Below are 17,114 nucleotides of genomic sequence, written 5' to 3' on the forward strand. Positions count from 1 at the left end.
ACACCATTTAAAAATACTTATTAAGGAGACATAAGCCTGTCAAATAGGATTGGACTTGTCATCCACAGCCCCTGTGCTGATGCTTTTAATCAAATCACTCTTAGCAGACGGATTTTTCTTTCCGGGGTGGTGGTGGTGGGGGGGGGGGGGGGGGGCGGCAAGGGGACATATGTCGTCATGGCAACCATGCAATATGACAGAGCTGATGACAGAGGGGTTCTAAGAGGAGATCCGTCAGTGAAATAGCACCCATTCGCCGGAGACATGCTCTAATGATGTGTGAAGCAGCACGCGCGCGCGCGCGCACACACACACACAGAAAGACACTTGATTAGGTACACCTGTGCAAACTTCGCTTGTTTTGTTCTGGAAAAAAAGAGTGTTGATTTAAAGGCGCTACATGTCTCATGTCCAAGAGTTGTCAAGAATCCATGTGCAGTGCAAATCGTCTGTCTGCCTGCCTCTTTGCACCCCATCTTGCTCTCGAGCGTGCATGGGTGCCATCAAGAAATTGTGTGTGTGTGGGGGGGGTCATGGAAGTGTTGCTCAAACTTTGTGTTTGGATTACAAACGCTGAATGTTGACATTTCTACGGTTTAAACTGCAAGAATGGCACATTCATAATTTGGATAAGACCAAAAATCCACATTCGCTATTCATATTGACATTAGCCACCAATATGACCGAATTAACTCGAATGGGTTTCTCAATGTACTTTTGATGGGAAAACACGTCATAGTCCAAAAAATAAAAAATAAAAAATATATATAGTTTAATCAAAGTGCACATATATAGTGGTTTATCTTCTGATCTATCATATATTTATTATTTATTTAATTCATACGAATGCAGCCTAAAGCAGCGCATCAACACATGGTAAGCTTAACCTTTGTCGTAAAAAAAAAAAAATCTTACTTTAACTTCAAGGAACATTGGCCAACGGAAAATAATGTTATTTTCTCTCTGGCTCCACTTTAAATCCATCTACGTTGCTACTAGCCTCATGCTAGCTAGTGCTAAGTCTTTCAGGTCCGGCATCCGAGTTTGCAAATCCACTTTTGTTTGTTGCTAGCATGGTTGTTAGCCGTCCAAATATTCCCATTATGTCATGGCGTACCCCAGGACACTGTTAGCTTGTGCTAGGTGAGCATTCATGGTAGCTCTCGAGAATGGTTACGATCCTACTTAGCAGGCAGAAATTTTTGTGGTAGCCTTGGTTGCGCAAAGAACCACTCTGGCCCACTGTCGTATGGTGTTCCACAGGGGTCAATCTTGGGGCCCCTGTTGTTTTCATTGTATTTGCTGCCAACGGGTTCCATCTTAAGGAAACATGGCTTTTCCTTTCACTGCTATGCAGATGACAGTCAGATGTAAGCAAAAAGACCACCATTTTGAATTTCGATAAAAACAAAACAGAAGTTATAGTGTTTGGTCTCATGCAGAGGCCTATGTTCATCCCACCTTCTTGACCTTGGCCCCCTGGTGCCTTTTCTAAAGCTCGAACTTGGGTTTTAAATTATGCCTGGCGCAGTCGTTAAATCCAGTTTTTATTTTATTTTTATTTTAGGCAGTTGGCTAAAATAAAGCCTCTCCTTTCACATCAACTATAATCCATCCTTTTGTTTTTCAGCCGGACTCCTGTAATGCACTTTATTTTGGAGTCAGCCAGTCCGCCTTCAAGCATCTCCAGTTGGTCCAAAATCCTACTGCTCATAGGAGGGCGCAAACAACTCAAATTCTGGTCTCCCTTCACTGGCTGCCTGTTCACTTTAAGAGCTCACTGGCACTGCTGTAAACGTGCCAGTCCACTAGGTGGTACAATCAGCTTGTGTGACCTTGTAACAGAATTTCTTGCATGTCACTTTCTTCACCCATTTAGAATACAACAAAATACAATTAATTTAGCATTCATGAGAAATAATATTTATTTATTTTTTAAAAACAGTGTATTGTTGCTCATGTATGAACATCCATAGCTATTTATTCCTCTCGTGAGGCGAATGCGTGTCAATAATAAATAATGGTCCGGTATAATTATACCCTGCGCCGGTACCTAATATGGATTTATATGTTTCTTGTTTATAAGCCTTTGTTGCCTTTCAATAAGTGTCACAGGTCATAAAAGCGGTGTCGCAGGGTCAAATGAAGCATGAGGTCACCTCGACCTGCATATTAATACACAGGACAATACATCGGGTACACCTGCGCCCTCGAATGACATTCAAAAAAAGAAATTCTACCTTAACTAGTCTCGTTTTTTTTAGGTTGTAGTTAACCGTGTCAGAGAACTTGAATTAAATGGAGAAATAAACAGCATGCTGTATTATTTATCACGATTTTATGTGCGGGATTTACTAGTCAAAATTACAGCTTTTACTAGGCAAATAAAAACCGTGGGAGGACATTTATGAGGTTGCATACATTTCCGTTAATGTATCCAGTGATGTGAAATGCCGAGCGCCTGCCTCCAAGAAAACACGTGCACATTCACAAGGATCAACATGGAAAATCGTGTGCAAATTTTCAAAGGTCTCGACCCACCGGTAACGGCTACATACACACATAGGTCGATAACGCCATTAGGGTGGTCGGTTTGAAGGTAACCTTGTTGTTTCAGAGTGACGCGGCTTGACGCGTTGTGTGTTCGCCTCCTTCTTCGAGTGGGATGACTTGCTGACCCTCTTGTTCTGAACTGAGAAAAAAAAAAGGACTCTCATTACAACGTCGCCAACTGAGTTTTGCTTTCTCGGTTTGATTGGCTCCAAGGTGGAGATAATAAGGAAGTGGTGCTTATAGGTAGGAGACGTAGCAGAGTTCATCATTGTGAATTCAGTTTCATTTCTCCTGTAAGAAAATATTCGCTCCCCAAGGAGCTCCTCAGCTTCCGGTGATGCATCACCGTCTGACCGTATTAGGCCAAAGCCTGTGACCTCTGAACTCATCCTAACATTGACCCCAGAGACGTGACCTCTGTCTGAAGTGGTCAACAAAAGGACGCAGGTTCTTTAGACGCCACGGTATTAACCTTCATTTGTTTAGCTTGTCTACCCTTAATGACGATTCATTGGAAGGACCAACCGAAGCTTTTCATAAATCAATAAATAGATGTTATTTATACGACACTGATTTGACTCTCATCATTCAATTCAACTCTATATTTATAGAGCATTTTAAAACAATCATTGCTGCTTTTTCTCAAGATGCGACCAAGAACAGCAGAGGCCCCGGAATTCAACCCTGTGGAACACCATATGTTCCGTTAAACATGTGAATACATATTGCCCATACCGTCCGCATCCATGTATCATAAAACATACCTTAGTAGCAATATTCAAAAACTTACATTCTTACTGTAATTTTTTAGACGAGTCTTCTTGAAGCCAAGGTCGTGCTTGCGCGGGAATGGCCGACAGAAAACTTAGGGAATATATGTGACCACGTGGTCACTTGATACGGAAAGCTCCGGTTTAAAAAAAAAAATATATATATATATATATATATATATATATATTAAGTTCAAGCATTGCTTTTGATTTGATCCATTAGATGAGTGTTTTACTTCAACTGAAAAATACAATTTAAAAGCAGAAACCACAAGATTGCAATTAGGTTGAGTGTGACATTGTGACACACAGGAAACATGACATAACATCAAACAATGATCAGAGACAGACTTGAATAATGAATACAAACTTACCGACGAGACAACGACGCACACCTGGATGAGGCGTGACTGGCTGGAGAGAGCCGATTGGTTGACACAACAGGGCTGATGTGAACAGTTGGAGACACAATGAGCAAACAAGAAAAAAAACGAAATCAAAACATAAAAAACTGATGAAGAATCAAAACAAAAACAACATGACTGCAGTGCCAATTGTATATGAATTAATACTCTAAACTAAGTTAAGAACTCAGCAGAAGCAAGCAAAGGACAAAATGTGTCCTTGACGAAAGCTTTAATCCCTCATTTACGTATATATTCTCTCCACATTTGGGTTGACTTTGACAGTTAAATCCCTCGTAAAGCATCCAGTCAAGCTTGTCGAAGACCGCGTCCGTCAAACAGTTCATGTGACATCATCAAGTTGATTGGGTAACAATAAGGAGAGACGGGGATTCTCTGTCGTTTGCCAGTCATGAAAAGATGGCTTCCAGTGGGAATCGACTGATCTGTGAACATTTTTTCTAATTGTTGGAATGGTGCGAAGGTCAAAGGCAACAAGAGCCCCTTTCGGAATGTTAGCTTTAGCTTTCCAGGTAGAAGCTTTTTTTTTTTTTTACTAGTGGGAGAGGACATTAAAAAAAGTGCAAAGTTGGTATTTTCTGAACATTAGCATTTTTCACTTATGCAGCATTATTTGATGCTTTGAGCTGGAAACGGTCATTAAAAATGCATCTGTGTCAAGTTTGGCAATGAAACATTAAGTGGCCACTTTGACCCATTTGTACAAAGGGGTTAAAAGTGATCATACGCTCATCTTTACAATCATCCACATACATAATGCTGTCGGACGATTAATTACTCTTACGTAACCTCAACAACAGCACAAAAGCTTAAAAGTGTCATTATTGGGTGATGCTCCAATGAAAAGCACCAAGAGGGATTTTCTAATATTGATATTATAATTTTAGTACCCAAACTTCATGTCCTGTTCCAAAGCTGATTTAAGTGTCTTCAGCATACATGGCCATGTAAAATTATGGGCAGATTGGGCTCTATAAAGTAAAAAAATCAAATCAGCTTTGTCATTTTATTTATATCACATGCACATTTCCTCATTCCGCATTTTCCCCCCATTGTGCCAAATAATCAAACTAGGTATTGAATAATTGACAGTACTTACATTTTATTTACGTTTCCGGGAGTTGTGGAACTCGTCATAAGGATAATTAGTAGGCCGGAACCAATAATCCGGAACCAATAATCTCTTTTAAGCAAAATAAGACGTCCAAATTAAAGAAATCAACTTTAAAAGACAGCAACATTTAGCAAACAAATAAATATATATAGATATGAGCTGTCCATTCTTATTGCAGAAGTGACAGGTTGACAACATGCGAGGAAAATTGTGGAACAAAATATTCGACATCTTTATTGGACAGTAAGCGCCCTCTAATGGCACTTTGCTGTTACAACAACCATTTCCACATTTCTTTCAAACGCCAAGACAAGTACAATCAATAAATCGCCTTTTGTGTGGCTGTGAAAGATGATGAGTGAACTTCATTCCAAATCATCCCATTTATCTAAATTCAGCATTCTAGTATTTCACACGCAATTTCTTAAGAAATTACATTTTGTAGTTTTCTGCAATTTGAAACATGTTTGTATTGCACACATGGCTATGGCGCCATCTGCTGTTAAAAAATATATACATTACAGTGCATGGGATTGTTAAATCAGAAGTGTAAGAGATTTGTTTCCCCCATTTTTTTGTTGCTTTTTATAGTGTGTAGACTACAAGACATTTATAATCTGTAAATTAAAAAAAAAACTTGACATTTAGTAACGACCTAACTATTAAAAACTGTCCAACAAAAAGCAAGAATCTCAAAATTTTGATTAAAAAATTGTTTTTAACCCCTCAAAAATGAAAAAAAAAAAGAATTTTAAATAAAATGAAAAATGTTTGATGTTTTACTGGACAAAAATGGTAAAAAAAAGAAATAAGAAAAAAAATAAGGATTCATAAAGTGTTTTTAAAAAATGTTGAATAAAAACATCATGGAGATTGGTGGAGTATTGTTTTAATCAATTACAGACCTACATTAAATCGTGTAAGTGGTCATTGTCCTCTGCTCACCTACAAGCTATCACTGTCACTATTTTACAGCTCTTTACATACAATCTGATTGCTTGTTATAGTACTTCTTACAAATATCGATTGCTAGTGATTTTCCGTCATACGCTGACTCCAAACAAGTACGAGCCGTTTAAAAAACTGAAACCAAAGTCGTTGAGACGCTGCATCCTCAAATCCAAAGCTGCATGCCAGATCGTCTTTTGTACTACCGATGTGAAAGTGTGCGAGGGGAAGCGGAATCTCTTGTCTCGGCGCTACAATCCCACAATGCACAGCGCCAGCAGCACCACAGTGACGAGGCTTAGCGCGGGCGCGAGCATGGACGCCTTACCTGAGGAGAAGCAGAGCAAAATGTGAAGCAAGAGGCCAGATTGAAATGTTTTGCCGTTACTGGGGTCGTACCCAGGAGTTTAATGGTCCTGACGGGACCGTCGCCCCCCTCGTAGCGTCCGCGGACCATAAGCTCGTAGTCGCCAAACTGCGGCATGGGGAAGTCCATGAAGTGCCAGCCGGTGACGTAGACCTTCCCGTAGATGTAGCCCGTCTTCCGGAACATGACCTGAAAAGGAGGCGAGATCATTTTCCCTATTTTTAAAAATGAGCCTAGTTTTTACTACATTTAATTTCATCTCTTTTGCCGTGCATCTCATCTACGAAGGATGTGGCCCATTTGTGCTGTTCTAAAAATAAAAATGTGACCTCTCTGAGCACCGACGTTTTAAAACGCTTGTTCTGGTTTCATGGTACCTGACCTTGTAATAGAGCGGGAAGGACACGTTCCCGAACCAGTCGTACGCGACGTGATCCCACCACACGTACAGCCACTTCCCAGTCCAGGAGATGAAGCGCCACATCCTGGGGGGCTCCGCCGGCGCTGTGAAGAAAGAAAGACGTCTCTCGCATTTAAGAGCCTCCCCAACTGGAGGGAAGTCTTATTTATTTACGGCCTTTCACGGCGCGTTGCTGGAAGTCTCACGTGGTCTTTTGGTGAACATCTCGCAGTGTTCGCCAGGCGGGCCGAGTCCCGCCCCGTTAAAGGCGCGGACTTCGATGAGGTAATGCGAGTCGGGCAGCATGTTCTCCAGCCTGGTTTGGTTTGCCGTGGCGTTGACAAATATGCGATTGGCTCCTGGCTCCGTGTCGTCGTACTTTCGCCAGTATTTAACCTGACATGGAATACAAGTCAGCGAGCGGGTACTGACGAGCTATTTGGTCAAGCTTCTACCTGGTAGCCCTCAATGTACTGCTGCAGGCCCGTTCCCGTGTCCACCACCGGAAACCACCACACCAGAGCTTCAGTGGAGGACACTGGCCGAGCATAGACGTCTGTTGGAGACTCCGTGGGGACTAGAGAACACAGAAAGAGTCATTTGTATTTAGGGATGCACATGGTCGGAGAAGGAGTGGAGTGGCTGCTTAGAAAAATGTCTCCCCTGTATGGAGTCCCTGGACTCAAAAAGTGAGCGCTAAAGTTTTAGATCTGATCGAATGGCCATGACGTGGGGTCCCTTAAGGGTCAATCGCGGACCGCTTTTGTTCAGCCTGTATATGCTACCCTTGGGTCAAATATGCACTCGAAAAACAATTGGGCCAAAATTAACCCAAACCGGGTGAAAAAAGGGGCCGACTCAACATTTTGGGTTGTTCTATTAGCCTAAAATGTTGGGTCAAATAAATAACCCTCAAACCAACCCAAGGTCAAATGAATAACCCCCCAAAAAATGGGTTGATTTGTGGGTTATTCATTTAATTTGACCCAACATTTGAGGCTAAATACCTCAAAACGTTGGGTCAGTTCATTTTTTCCCTAATTCAATTGGTTATTAAACTAAACCAAAAAGTTGGTTCAAATGAATAACCCTCAAACCATCCCAAAATCAAATTAATAACAAAAAGTGGGTTGTTTTTGTGGGTTATTCATTTAATTTGACTCAGCGTTTGGGGCTAAATGCCTTAAAAAAAAAGTTTGGTGGGTTCATTTTTGACCCAATTCAATTGGGTTATTCAACTAACCCCAAAAATTGGGTTGATTTGTGGGTTATTAATTTAATTTGACCCAACGTTTGGGGCTAAATACCTAAAAAAGTCTGGTTGGTTCATTTTTGACCCATTTCAATTGGGTTATTCAAATAACCCAAAAAGTTGGGTCAAATGAATATTTCACAAAACAACCCAAAAATCACGTTATTAATTTTATTATTCTATTATTAGTTATTAATTTAATTTGACCCAGCATTTGTAGTTGAATACCTTAAAAAGGTGGGTCAGTTCATTTTTGACCCAATTCAATTGGGTTATTCAACCAACCCAAAAAGATGGGTCAAATAAATAACCCAAAAGATGGTTTGATGTGTGGGTTATTAACTTAATTTGACCCAACTTCTGGGGCTTAATATATCAGAAAGTTGAGTCATGTGAATCACCCACAAAATAACCCAAGCTTTTTGGGTGTTAAAAAAAGTTGGGTTGGTCCATTCTTGACCCAATTTGGGTTATTTTTGACCCAACTGTTTTTAGAGTGTGATTATTTGACAGCAACTCTTGTTCTTCCACTCTAAGCACTTTGATTAATTTTAGTCAACTACTTTTTTTTTTTTATCTCTTTACTCTTGTTTTTAAATGCCTTTAAATATAAAATATTGAATTATGTGAAGTTACCTTGTCCTTGCCCAAAGACTTGAGCCTTGATCGTCCTTACCGTCTCGAGGGTAGTAGATGACCCTGGTGAGGCTGTAGGGCCCGTCTCCCTTCACGTTGAAGGTCTTGATCTTCACCTGGAACTCCCGCACCTGGAAGTCCTCATCGCCGGGGAGGAAGAAGGAGTCCTTGTGAACGTAGCGCCTGGTTTCCGGGTCGGAGATGGTCTCGTACCACCAGTCGTAGCCGTCGTGAGGCTTGAAGGCCACGATGTAGCCGAACTTCTTGCCGTAGAAATACCACGGCTCCACAGGCTGTGGCGAAGGTCAAGGTCATTAGAGCGGTGCTAAAAAAGTACATTTGCTAAACATCTGGCATAAGTTGGGATTCGTTTACCGTCCACGTGATGATTATCTCGCCATTCCGAGTGCCGTAGCCGTTCACATCTGTGGGAGGGACCACCGGTGCTAGGAGAGAGAGAGAGAGAGAGAAAAAATGCCATTAAATATAATGAACTTGAAAGAGGTTGCGCCGACATTCCGAAGAAGAACATGAATCGACCGTAAAGCATGCGATGCGCGTGCGCTTACCAGCGTCCCAAGTTTTGATCTTGAGCGAGGGGATGCTGGCCTCTCCGGAGCCGTACTCATTGGTGGCGATGATCCGAAACTGATACTCCATCCAGGCGTACAGGTCGGTGACGTCGGCCCGTTCCACGGTGCCGTCCAGGAAGGTTGGCGCTGAAAGACGCTCGAGTTAACGCAAATTGGTGTCCCCCGCGAGTTTTTCAGATCACATTTCTGCCTCTGCGATGACATCGATGAACTTTTAAGTATTACGTAACAAACAAGAACTGAAAGAGGCTGCAGTAAAAAAGCCTTTTCAAACGAACGACGCAACAGTAATCAACTGGTTGCAGGTTTGATGCCGCCATTGCAAATTTGATACAAACAGGTGCTGGCGTTCCTCCAGTCGTCCTCGTGCAGAGCCCAGTAGTGCCGGGTCTGAACGGTGTAGTGCAGAATGGGCCCGTTGTGTTCGGCTCCTTTCGTCCAAAGCAGCTTCACCCACGTGTCGCCGATGTCCTCCACGCGGATGACACCGGGCGGCCCCGGGACACCTGCAGCACGCGACTACATTTGCTCTCTTCGTCTTTCCGATTGGATTGACAAGAGACCGAAACTGGACTGACCGACAACTTTGAGGTCCGCGTGCGCCGCGTCGCCGTCGACCACCGTCTGAGCCGTGCACGTGTAGCGGCCCTCGTGCCAGATTTGCGCGTTCTTGATGCGCAGCTTCCCGCTGCCGTCCTCGCTCTTCAGCAACAGGCACAGACAGACCATTCATATGTTGTTACTGAGCCCGATATATCATGGTGCTTAATTCAAACGGAATATGATGTCACAACGTGCGTATTATAAGCAGAGGTGAAAACATTTTGGGATTCAGTGACACCAAACTATCGTGTGAACGGAATCGAGACGCTACCATGATGCGCTCAAAGTGTTGCCACTCGCCGTCAAAGTCGATGACCCGGAAGTCAATGGCCCAGATGAAGGTGATATCCAACAAGGGGTCGTAGGAGGCCGAGCAGTCCAGGACCACCTCGCCGCCCACTCTCACCTCCGTGTCTTCGGGAGCCGCCGTAATGCTGGTCGCCTCTGGGAAAAGGAAGAACTTGTTACAGTACTATTTTAGATAAATACATCAAATGTCTCGATCTCATATCTGTATTTATTCTATTTATTAGTACACTCTAAAAACACTTGGTTCAAAAGTAATCTAATTATGGATCAAAAATGGACCGATTCACTTCGTGGGTCAATTCTGGATTGTTTTATACAATATTTTGATCCAATTTTTTTTTTTTTTTTTTTTTAGATGATACAAATCAAACCAGAAAGTTGGGTAAAATTGACCCAAGTTGAGGAGCTAACCCAATTCTCTGTGTTTTATACAAAATAACTCAATATTTGACCCAAAATTGGGTCAAATAAACTCATGTAGAGGATCTCCCAACTTTATGGGTTGTTATATACAAAATCATCCTTTTTTTTGTGTGCAAAACAACCCAGAAAGATGGTTCAAATTGACCCAAAGTAGAGGATCTGACCCACTTTCTGGGTTAATTTATACAAAATTAATGGGGGTTTTTTTGGGGGGGGATACAAATCAAACCAGTAAGTTGGGTCAAATTGACCCAAGTCGAGGAGCTAAACCAATTTTCTGTGTTGTTTTATACAAAATAACCCAATGTTTGACCCAAAATTGGGTCAAATAAACCCATGTAGAGGATCTCCCAACTTTATGGGTTAATTTATACAAAATTAATGTTTTTTTTTGGGGGGGGGGGTGTTAGGGGAGGATACAAATCAAACCAGTAAGTTGGGTCAAATTGACCCAAGTCGAGGATCTGACCCAATTTCCTGGGTTGTTTTACACAAAATTATTGAAAATTAATTTGACCTAATTTGGGGTCAAAACTGGGTCAAATGAACCCTTGTCGACTCAATATACAAAACTTTTTTGTGCAACCCAGGAAGACGGTTCCAAATTGCATCAAGTGGAGGATCTGACCCAACTTTCTGGGTTGTTTTATACAAAAAGACTCAAGTTTTGACTCAAAGTCGGTTCCAATGAACCAAAGTAGAGGATCTATCCATTTTGACCATTTTTTTAGAGTGTAGATATTCTTATCCATCCATCTCTGTAACTGACCCGTGATGGTGAGATAACCGGAGCTGTTGGCCTTCCCTCTGTCATTCTCAGCAAAGCACGTGTAGAAGCCTTCGTCGTTCTTCGTGGCATTAAGGATCTCCAGCGTGCCGTCAAACATGATGGAGATGCTGCAAAAAGGCAAAAATCCACGTGAGTGGCGATGAGGAGCGAGCCGTTTTAAAAAAAACTGTGATGCGCGTCACCGACCGGGAATTGTTGTAAAGCAGCTCTTTGCCCTTGGTCCAAGTAAAACGGGGCCTGGGGGCCGCTCGAGGTTTGCACTCGAGCAGCACGCGGCCGTCCCGGGCACCGAGGAGCTGCTTCTTCAGGGGATTGAACTCGAACGTTGGAGCGCAGGCTGAAATGAGCGAGTTTAAAGAAGCACCGCGTTGGCAGGTAGAAAAACGACTACGTGTTTTTGTTTGGGCTCACCGATGACTCGCAGCTCAGCATTGGCGTATTTGATGCCCCAGTAGTTCTCGGCAATACACTGGTACATCCCGGAGTCGTCAAACGTCAGGCTGGAGAACTTGAGCTCACCTTTTCCTGTCTGGGGAAATTTTACATGGAGTTCATGAAAGATGTGTCGTATTGGTATCGGTCTGAGAAAAAAAAAAAATATATATATATATATATATATATATACATACACACACACAGGGGTGTCAGGCGATTACATTTTTTAATCATTATTAATAATAATGCAAATTTTACATCTGTTCTGAATGTACAATACAATGTACAATAAAATAGTTTTCATACTCTTCTATTATAAAAGTTGGAAAATTTTTAACTAATGAGAAATATGGCTGCATCTTTTAGTCATTGATACAATAATTTTATAATAATTAATAAAATTTAGTTCAAATTAAAAAGATGTACTGCACGGTAAAACAAAAAAAAAACGAGCGCGATATTGATTTGTGTTGGTCATTTTTTCTGCCACTAGATGGCATAACTGTATTTGTCAGATGTTGGTGACAGCTCAGTGCATTTTTCTTTTCGTATTAAAAGCTATCTAATCTTTAACATTAAGTAACTTGTGAAATTCTGCACATTTTTAAAATTGTAAAATACAACTTGACCCCACAAATCTCCACAAATATATGCATTATTATTACATTTATTAATGATAAATTTTGATGTGGATTTTTCTGCTGTATTGCAACTGGAATTCTTACTGTACAGGCTTTCCTAGTAAGGTGCAGTCATTAAAAAAAATTGTGGCGTTAAAGGAACTTTAAATTAACTCAAAATGAATACACAAATTTTGACATTATTTTGACCCTAATATAATTACATAAATACAATGTCTACAGTATTGGATGCTCACTATGTAGCCATCTTTGTACCAGCGGATGAACGGGAAAGGCTTCCCTGAAGCAACACATCGCATGGTGTGCTCGGAGCCGATGTCCATTTGGGTGTTGTTGATTGTCTCGGCCCACTCCGGAGCAGCTGGCCAACAAAATTCAAGATTCAATTCAACGCATTGAGCGCCATTCTGGCGACGAGCGTTGCGCACTCACACTCCACGTAGAGCCAGGCCTTGTGCCAGTCCTTCCCTTTGGTATTGATAGCCTCGCACTCGTACCCTCCCACGTCTTCGTACTGGACGTTGTAGAGGTGCAGCACGGCGCCCGATTCGCTGATCTCGTGGTTGGGGGGCAAGTCTGTGGCGTCCACTTTCCTCCATACAATGTGAGGGATGGGGCTGTGGAGGGGGAAAAAAAATGGTGCTTGTGAAAATCCTTCCAAATGATGACAATGCGGGGGATGGCAAGAAGGTGCTCGGATTTGAAGCATATTTGAATTTGAAACGGTGGCCAGTAAGGGTCAATCAAACGTACTTGCCCAGAGCAAAGCATTCCAGCGTGATGTTGGAGGCGAGCAGGGCTGTTGTGTCCGGGAACTTCACGCTGATGTCTGCTGGGTATTTTCTTTCCTCACCTGAAGCACAAAAACGTTTTCAAGGGAAATTTTGAAAAGTGCCCGCTCGCTCGGGAAATTGGAAATGAGACATCAAAATGAATCGCAGGTGAGCTAAGTCTAAGTTTCTCCGCCAATGACGGGTCAGCAAACTTTCCTATCAAAAGAGTCATTTAAGGCTAAATAAAAAAAAGCAAAAATGAGTGCAGAGCTGCAAAATGTTTACCAGATTGTGAGGGAGGAAATAGTGTGTTAGTGTTAGTCTAATGTAGGGAGAGTCCGAGCGCTGCATTACAACACAAAAATATGAGAACAGCATCCAAAAAGTACACATTTATTTCCTCTTAAAATTTTGGATTTCTTTTTTTTTTTTGTATGTGGTAGACTTCGCACATTTTTAGACTTTTCTGCCTTTCTGTCAAATTTCTGACATTTTTGGCAATTTTATGGATATATAATGATAATTTTTTTCACCTTCCATCTGTCTTTTTTGGACAATTTATGGCTATTTTTTCTGCAATTTTTTTTTTTTACATTTTGTGGCAATTCTGTGGACATTTCATGGTTACTTTTTGAACGTTTTCTTTTTTTCCTTTTTCAAATACATTTTTAGCAATTTTGTGGACATTATATGATGAATTTCTGCTCTTTCTCTTCCTTTTTGGACATTTTTAGGTAGTTTAAAAAATGTTTATCTACCTTTCATCTCTCTTTTTCTGACAACTTACAAATTTGGACTCTGAAATTTTTGGAATATTTAATTATACATTTTTAATGTAATGTAATTTAATTATGTACATTTAATTTTTATATATATATATAAAAATATGTGTATGTAAAAAAATAAAAATAAAAAATAGATAAATTATTTATACTATTTTTTTTCTTAGAGATCAACAGGGACAGGAATGGGACTGAAGAGCCACAGGTTGCAGACGCCCTGATCTATGACTTTGAGGCTAGTCTGGGTGATGATCCAGAGCCACTTTCAAGCAACGGCCAAGCTACAAGGAAAATATTACGTCAAAACTAAGCACAGCTGTAGTGTTAGAAGAAGCACATGTTAAGGTGGAATTTTTGTGTGCAGTACAAACAATTTCACCAAAATGTGTCAAATGCTGCCTTATTGAATGAAAATACAATAATGCCGTCTGTGTGTCAGTCAGCGTGTATGCTCCCCCGACATCGCGCAGCCCTCCCACAAGTGTGTCTGTAATATTGTGTCGCTATATGGTGTGGTGTTTTTTCCAGATCACACACTGTGCCCCCCCATAGGAGCTCTTGAGTTGCTTTTTCTCATCGAAGAAATTAAGGGGCAGTTTTTGACACAAGTCTTTGTTTGACACACCATCGTCCGGCGACAACGGGATCAGAGGGATGAACTTGGAGAAGACGCTCTTCCCCAGCACGGGGCTGGAGACGAAACACGAGTAGTTGCCGGCGTCCTGAGCCTCCACCTTGGAGATGTACAGGTTGCCGGTCCTCTGCGAGACGAAACGGCGGCGGTCCATGTTGAGGAACACGGGGAACTCGTTGAAGATCCAGCGGTAAGACACCTCCTCTGAAGGGAAAAAAAGACAAGTTTGCCGCGGCGGCCCAGCGGAGGCGCAGCTGTTGACACGACGCAACGGCGCACACCTGGCCACGCTTTGGGAGGGGCACACAGCAGAACCGCCCCCTGGCCTTCTTTTACCGTGACCGGGTCTCTCTCCTCTTGAGGAAACTCCTCGAGAACTTCAACACGGAAAGCATCCACTCATTTAATCACGTCAACATCTTTCTTATGGGTTTGTTGTATGTTCTCACATCCAAACTTGACGCGGGCCTCCTTGCTGATGACGGTGCCGTAGATGTTGCGAGCCACGCAGATGTACGTGCCGGCGTGCTTCTTCTGCCTCGGGTTGCTGACGACCAAGTTGCCCCCCACCAAGCTGTAGTGCTCATCCGGCTGCTCCATCAGCTTGATCTCCCAGTTGTCACGGCGCCACCTAGCAGGCGGACACTACATTAGGTATGCTTTGACTGGCCAATCACAGCGCGCGTAGAGGGAAATAAAGATTTGCATACAGTATATTTTGTCACCTATGGCAATGTCAATTTTGCATATCATCACCTGTATGAGGCTGGCGGGTTGGCCCGGGCCCTGCAGTTCATGGAGATCCGCCCATCGGGGGAGTCCTCGGTATAAACCACATCAACTGGCTCTTCCTCAAATATGGGCCCGTAGCCAGTAGCTTCCTCTAAATATTACATAACAACAGCAATCGTGATAAATATATAAAATTAATAACGAGAAATTATTTTAATTTTATTTTTTTTATTTTTTTTACAGAACTCACCCCCAAATATCCTGGGCTCTCCAAACAAGATGGATACTGAGAAGAGGAGACATAACAGTGGTGCAGCTTGATAAATTATGACATCCTTTAAATAATAATAATAATAAAAATAACACTATATAATAATATATTTGCATAGGTGTTCGTATGTAGCCTACTTACCCGTGATGGGCGCCAAGGAAACAAGGGTCAGCAGCAACAAGGCAGTAGAAGCCATCATAAATCTGATTTTTTTAAATAAAATACAAATAAAAGTGCTTTATGTAAATAGTGATCTGTTGCATTATTCGTAAATGACCCTCCATTCACAACTGTGTCTAATAAAGTCTCTGGCTGGTGTATTTGTGTACTGCAGACTGACGCCACAATTCAGGCAATGCATTCAAAATGATAGGGCTATTCATTTATTGTTTATGATGTTATTGTCCTACACGGACGCTCCCATGCAGTTTTCAGTATGCAGTTCTGCTGCGTGCACTGCTGATGACTCAGCAGAAACAACTTGCACTTCACCGCCCATCCAGCTGCGGACATTCCCTCATGCCCTTTTCATAAAGGACTGCAATTTGGTGCAGATCCGCACTATATTAGGCTATAACGTGCTCTAAATGTGTTTGCAATATTTTTTCCCGTCTTATTTCGAAATACAAATGACATAAAATCAAATGCATCTTGCACACGGTCAGCCACTGCTATCTGCTCTCACCATCACAATGTGCTGCTTTACTCGCTATGTAATCCCGCCATAGATCCTCTTTGGGATAGACAAGACCAAATTTAGGTCACTGAATGAATTAAAAAAAAAAAAAAAAAGATGAGGAGGACATCTAAAGAGGCTCTGCCCTTTACAGGACCTATATGATGATTAATCCCTTTTGTGCCTTCAATGTCATGTTGTTTAGTTATTTTTGTTGCACAACAAAAGTCATGCTATTATAACTATTCTCTTTATTACAAAATACAAACGTGCCCTTCCATTCAAAATCACGCATTCTAAATTATTCTTATTTTATGCACCCCCTAGTCTGTGCACTTGCAATAGGCTCACGTTTTTTTTTGTTGTTTGGTTGTTTTTGAATTATTATTATTATTATTATTGTATTTTTTTTTTGTCGCTGACTAACTCCCGAATAAACAAGAAGGAAAAAAAAGTAAGAAAGTGCACACCCCGATGACGACTGCACCGGCTGCTCTGCATTGCGGTAATCCGGTACCACCACCCGGTCCACTTCCACACTCTCCTCTCCTTGCGCCATAAAACGCACCACAATCGCGCACAAACACACACACACAAAAACATCCGTCTTACCTTTTTCTTTTTAACGTTGTGTATAAAACGTGAATGTTTCTTTGGGCCTGGCACACCTGGACCCGAAACGCATCGTCCCGCACACACACAAACCCATCCGGAGCAGAGGTAACTTTTCCGTTGGAGCAGAGGGGCGAGAGTGACACGTGATCGCAGCTGACCAATCAGAAAGCAGTGATGGGAGCGACGCGAGGATCAAGATCGACATCTGCTGGAGACAGATGATCTGAAACAGGGCTGGGATGATGTTATTCATCGCGACTATATGATTAGGATGACATTAAATTAGAATTACATTACAAAAAGAGCATTGTTATCTTTGAAAATGCAGGCGTCATACAACGCTTGTATTTTATACTGTGTGTGTTTGTTAAG

At 41.8% G+C, this 17,114-nt stretch overlaps 1 protein-coding gene and 1 long non-coding RNA gene across 2 annotated transcripts; both read right to left on the minus strand.

The window, feature by feature from the left end:
- Positions 1-1,900: 1,900 nt before the first annotated feature.
- On the minus strand, positions 1,901-4,883 carry LOC147159313 (uncharacterized). The gene is made up of 3 exons (XR_015090537.1): positions 4,848-4,883; positions 3,698-3,769; positions 1,901-2,692 (listed from the first exon to the last, which is right to left on the minus strand). It is a non-coding gene; the product is annotated as an uncharacterized LOC147159313 (long non-coding RNA).
- Positions 4,884-5,735: 852 nt separating this feature from the next.
- cntn1b (contactin 1b) lies at positions 5,736-16,902 on the minus strand. The gene is made up of 24 exons (XM_086059749.1): positions 16,740-16,902; positions 15,593-15,654; positions 15,431-15,466; positions 15,205-15,331; positions 14,898-15,079; positions 14,730-14,825; positions 14,440-14,652; positions 13,013-13,112; positions 12,692-12,876; positions 12,496-12,620; positions 11,595-11,712; positions 11,370-11,520; positions 11,163-11,290; positions 9,933-10,105; positions 9,637-9,760; positions 9,397-9,564; positions 9,035-9,184; positions 8,841-8,911; positions 8,506-8,758; positions 7,033-7,154; positions 6,784-6,973; positions 6,560-6,681; positions 6,210-6,366; positions 5,736-6,138 (listed from the first exon to the last, which is right to left on the minus strand). Exons 2-24 carry the CDS (start codon positions 15,648-15,650, stop codon positions 6,062-6,064), a joined length of 3,126 nt encoding a protein of 1,041 aa, XP_085915875.1. The 5' UTR covers positions 15,651-15,654; positions 16,740-16,902; the 3' UTR covers positions 5,736-6,061.
- Between the last annotated feature and the right edge of the window lie 212 nt (positions 16,903-17,114).

The sequence above is a fragment of the Leptonotus elevatus genome, chromosome 17 (assembly GCF_054856555.1).
Source record: "Leptonotus elevatus isolate MCC_2025b chromosome 17, RoL_Lele_1.0, whole genome shotgun sequence".
NCBI lineage: Eukaryota > Metazoa > Chordata > Actinopteri > Syngnathiformes > Syngnathidae > Leptonotus > Leptonotus elevatus.